Source organism: Trypanosoma conorhini (genome assembly GCF_003719485.1).
Source record: "Trypanosoma conorhini strain 025E chromosome Unknown Tco_14.4_contig_00838, whole genome shotgun sequence".
NCBI classification, from domain to species: Eukaryota; Euglenozoa; class Kinetoplastea; order Trypanosomatida; family Trypanosomatidae; genus Trypanosoma; species Trypanosoma conorhini.
The window spans coordinates 1,930-6,472 of record NW_021704911.1 but is presented as its reverse complement, the minus strand read 5'-3'; the positions used below and the strand labels follow the sequence as shown (position 1 = coordinate 6,472).

The window sequence follows — 4,543 nt, the reverse complement described above, 5'->3', positions numbered from 1 at the left end:
GCCGTGGAACGCATATTTTGCGCTGCAGGCCGTGTGCGTGGGGCCCGCCAGTTTCTGCTCACTCTGTTGCCGGGCGCGTTCGCCTTGTTGGGCTGTCGCACCTCGCATTGCTGCATCGCGTTCTTCTTTTCCCCTGCACTTTGGTACTGGGCGTGCTTGCGTGCCTCGCTGCGTGTGCGCGTGGCGGGGGCGGGGCAGTTGCGAGGTAAGCTGTTGTTTGACTTCCGCGGCTATCATGGCCGACTCCGCCTTGATGGGCCAGGAGAACGACGACGCAAGGGAGGCGGTGCGTCAGCAGCGCACGCTGAAGCGGAAAAAGGATGGCCTGCGGAAGCTGGAGAAAAGGATGAAGTCGAAAAAGGCGGATAGTGCGGAGTATAATTCGCTCGTGGAGGAGAGCCGGGCGCTCGCGGCGGAAATTGCCGCGATGGAGTCGGTGCTTGGGGCTGATGCGGATGAGGCGAAGGACGCTTCCTCGCTGCCGCAGACCGCCCCTGCCGCAACCGGCGACACGCGCGTGGAGAAGCCCCCTGCGAAGGGCGCCCCGTGCCCGATGAACGCCGCGCGTTCGACAACGGCAACTCCTCATGCACACAGCAAAGTGCGGCGCGGGGACGGCGGGAGGACGCCGGAGAGGAGCAAACCCGTAGACGCTGCCGCCAAAAGTGTCCCGGCGAGGAAGACGGCAGAGACGGCAGCGGCAGCAGCAGAGGCACTGCAACGCCAGCCAGAAGCGTCCTCGTCCGCTGCTGGGCGCTTTCCCGATGCCGTCGATGTTGTGGAGCCCGCCCAATCTCTTACAGAAGGTGTTCACTCCGAGGCATCCGGTTCCTTGTTTCCAGACTTGCGTTGCCAGCCGCCTTGTAACTGCGAGCTGGTGCATTATCAGGTTGCGGAGCTGGCCCTGCTGATGGAGTCCATGGTGATCGTTGGCGGCAGCGCGCGAACGCTGGCCATGATTCAGGCCTTCAAAGCTGTCCTGAGTACAACAACTGTTCTCTCAGTGCCGTCCCTTCGCGACGTGAATTCAAAGGCCTTTGAAGAATTAATTAATGAGAACTTTAACTTTCTTCGGCGTGGTCGCGAGCCGTCAACCGGAATGACGTACGTCAAGGAAGTTTTGGTCCGCCGTGTTGCCGCGCTACTTTCATCAGGAGGGAACTTTTGCGTGTGCGATGATGGATCCTTTTCCCCATTTGATTTGGAAAGACAAGGGCCACTGGAACTCAGTGGGTCTTCGCACGCACTCAATACGGAAGTGAAGAATAGCCTGCTTGCCGGAGACCCGCGGGAGATGGCGTTGCGGGTCCTCGCCGGCATTGAAACGGAGCTAAGACTGTCCATCAAGAGTATCGTCGAGGATCGCTCGAAGCCCCTCATTTCCTCCAATGATACCATCCTGGTTTTTGGGAGGAGCAGCATAGTTGAACTTATTCTGCTTGCGGCCGCCAATAATCCTCGGCTGGGTGTGAAGCCTAAGGTTATTGTGGTGGACGCCGCCCCACTTTATGAGGGTCGAGCGCTTGCGAAACGGCTTACGTCCAGTGGCCTCAGTGTGACGTATGGGCTTATTACAAGCTGCTGCACCCTAATGCCGCGTTGTACCCGCACCTTCATTGGTGCTGCAGCTGTCCTGCAAAACGGTGACGTCTTTAGCCGCTGTGGCACGGCCGTGGTTGTTGCTAGTGCAAAGCAGTACCGTAAACCGGTTTTGTGCTTTAGTGAGAGCTTCAAGTTTGTGTCCGAGGTCTGGCTTGGCAACCTCGGGCAAAACACGCAGTTGAAATTCTTGCAGCCACTTCCAGGGGATCATCGCATCCGAAGCCCCGGCGGGGTGGGTCCACCGAGGCACCAGGGTCGCGACATCAATGAGCAACCGCTGACGCGCGGCGTTGATGGGCTGGCCCTGCACTCAACTGCCAATTCTGCCTCCGGCTACTTGTACGACCTCACACCAGCGGCGTTCATCGACATGATTATCTGCGAGATGGGTTGCCTGGATACCTCTGCCATCGTCGCGGCGCTACGGGACCGTGAGGACAGGGATGCAGGCCTCATGTCCGTCGCGTAACGAGTCATCTATGAGGCGATAATGGTGGTGGACCAGCCATGTTGTCCGTCACTGCCAAGTATGGAAGGAAGCACCAACAACTGCTGCAGAGGCCAGCACCTTGTTTTTTTTTCTTTTCTGCACGTGTGTGTGTGTGTATGTTAAGCGAGGAGACGAGGAGGAAAAACATAAAAAAAAAGATAAGTGGGAGCCGGCAAAAGGCGCAGTAGAAAAGGGACAAGACGGATGATTCCTACATGCGTGCCTGGTGTGTGTGTGTGTGTGTGTTTTGCTGCTCTTTAGCAATGCTTTTTCCCTCCCCACTCTTGTTTTTTTTTGTCGTTGCTCCGCTTTCTTGCCTTCTGTGCCGAGGTGGTGTTTGCATTTTTTTTCCTGCGTGCGTTTCCCTCATCATTGCCGGGCTTCTCTCTCACTCTCTCCTGCCTTCTGTCCATTCCTTGCGTGCTGAATGCGTGTGCCCTGCCCCGTGTAGCCAAAGTGCCAATTCAGGCAGCTTCGCGGGTAGCATTTCTCTGACCCGTTACGTTCACCGGCGAAGTGGCCGACGTTGCTCAGTCGTCGTCGTCAACATTTTGGCCTCCCTGCGGAGAGGGTTTCAAACACATGCCCCGTCAAGCACCTTTGCGCAATAGGGAGGTCTTCGCCAAGCCCCTGGAGCACGGCGCGAGGGACGACGAGGTGGTGGCGCTCGCGAAAACAGGGCACGCTTCTGAGAAGTCCGTGTTCCCTCGGCGGGGGCGGAAAAAGGAACTGGTCGTTGATGGGGCGTCTGCGGCACACGAGTTCACGGAGGGCTCCTGCACCGATGGCCTCTCACAACTGGTGAAGCCGTTGCAGACTCAGTTGTCTGCTTTGGGTGTGGTGGAACGCTCGACAAGCCCCGTCTTAGCTGACAAGGGGACTCCAAACCTCCTTGACACAAAGCCGGCATCCCCAGCGGAGGGCGGAGATAGTATCGGCAGCGGACAGTGCTCATATTCAACAAGGAACGGTAGCGTGGCTTCCTTTGGGAACGTATGTAAGGAAAAGGAGCTTGTGGCTGCTGCGGAGGACAGTGAAGAAGAGGAACTGTGTTGCATTTGTTTGGAGGGCTATACTGAGGAGAATCCTGTGATGTATGGGGAGTGTAGGCACCATTTTCATGTGCCTTGTCTCATGAACTGGAAACAGCGCAGCAACGTCTGTCCAATGTGTGCTTCAGAGACGTTGAAGGGGCTGGCTGACGATGATGACGCGCCAGCTACTGTGCGTGCCGCGGATGAGGAAATTTTTGCAATGCTGTTGCAACATCAATTGGGGCGATACACGTTCCCAGGAAGGCGACATCGTCAACGTGGGTGTGTGCGCCCTTGCGGACATGAATTGGCTCCTCAAGACGCGGAACGCCATGCAGCAAGACGTACAAATGCCCCGCAACGTCAGCAGGATCGTGCAGCTGCGCTTGAGGAGCGTCAACGACCCGCGAGGGACCGTAGAGAGAACGGCACGCGGGCCAACGCTGCTGCTAGAAAGGGAACCCGAGGTGAAGCTGCTACGCGCGTTCGAGACATGCATGAAAGCGGTCTGGCTGCATTTTTCAATAGGGTCTTTTGTTGTTTTAAGAGGTGATGGCCTGTTAAGCTTCAGTCCGTCGACTTGCTTGTTATTGGAATGCGTATAGCTGAAATTATATATATATATATAATTGCAGGCGGGGGTGTTTGTGCTTTGCTAACGTGCGGGCGGTTATTGAAGGAGCCGTTGCTACTTCCTACACCGTACCTTGGGCGGAAGGTTCTGCGTTGACGGCGATTTGTGCGTCCATTACGACCAGTTTTTTTTTTTTTTGCGTTGTTTTTGTTTATTCGTGGTACGACCCCCGCAAGTTTGTGTAGAGTGGATCGAGTGCGCGTGTGCGTGTGCGTGTGGTCGCCGCAGAGGAGGCGGCGGCGTCGTAGGGGGAAAAAAAACGAAACGCAGCAAGCGAAGAAGAGTGAAAAAACGAAGCAAAACATGATGCCGACAGAGGCGGTGCATCATGAACCAAGTTGAGAGGGGGAATACGAGCAAGACATTGCTCAAGACGAGTCTTTTTTTTGTAGATTTTGCTTCGTTTTTCTTTGAGTGTGTGTTTTTTTTGCCCGGCACTTGGCGCAACCCTCAGCGGTGTCGCTTCGGGCTTCTCTCGTTTATATATGCGTCCACGAGGAAACCGCTCTTGCAGCTGCGGCGCGTGCGTGTGAGTGTGAGGGCATCCGTGCGACACCCGTTCGCGTGAGCCCGCCCGGCCGTCACGCGCGGAGGAAAGAGACGAGGAAATCCCACCGCAGCCCCTGCTGAGCGCGTGTTCGTGCGTCGTGTGGCGTGGGAATTGGAGGGGAGTGGCGGGAGAGCACGTGGGGAGAGGAGAAACCGAAGTAAAGTGGACACAACACAAAAGGAGACGATATAGAGAAGCCCTCCCCCACTGCCCTACTCCTCCCTCCTCCCCCT

The 4,543-nt window shown here is 56.6% G+C and overlaps 2 protein-coding genes across 2 annotated transcripts, besides 2 other annotated features; both read left to right on the top strand.

Moving 5' to 3' along the window:
* Nucleotides 1-235: 235 nt before the first annotated feature.
* Tco025E_08656 (putative translation initiation factor eIF2B delta subunit) lies at nt 236-2,071 on the top strand (the record flags this gene model as incomplete). Its single annotated transcript, XM_029375499.1, has 1 exon — nt 236-2,071. The coding sequence occupies one exon, from the start codon at nt 236-238 to the stop codon at nt 2,069-2,071; it is 1,836 nt and encodes a 611-aa protein (XP_029224449.1).
* A 247-nt stretch (nt 2,072-2,318) lies between these two features.
* Nucleotides 2,319-2,338: a microsatellite.
* Nucleotides 2,339-2,674: 336 nt separating this feature from the next.
* Nucleotides 2,675-3,679, top strand: Tco025E_08655 (putative E3 ubiquitin-protein ligase; the record flags this gene model as incomplete). Its single annotated transcript, XM_029375498.1, has 1 exon — nt 2,675-3,679. The coding sequence occupies one exon, from the start codon at nt 2,675-2,677 to the stop codon at nt 3,677-3,679; it is 1,005 nt and encodes a 334-aa protein (XP_029224448.1).
* A 205-nt stretch (nt 3,680-3,884) lies between these two features.
* Nucleotides 3,885-3,916: a sequence feature (A-rich).
* Nucleotides 3,917-4,543: the final 627 nt, after the last annotated feature.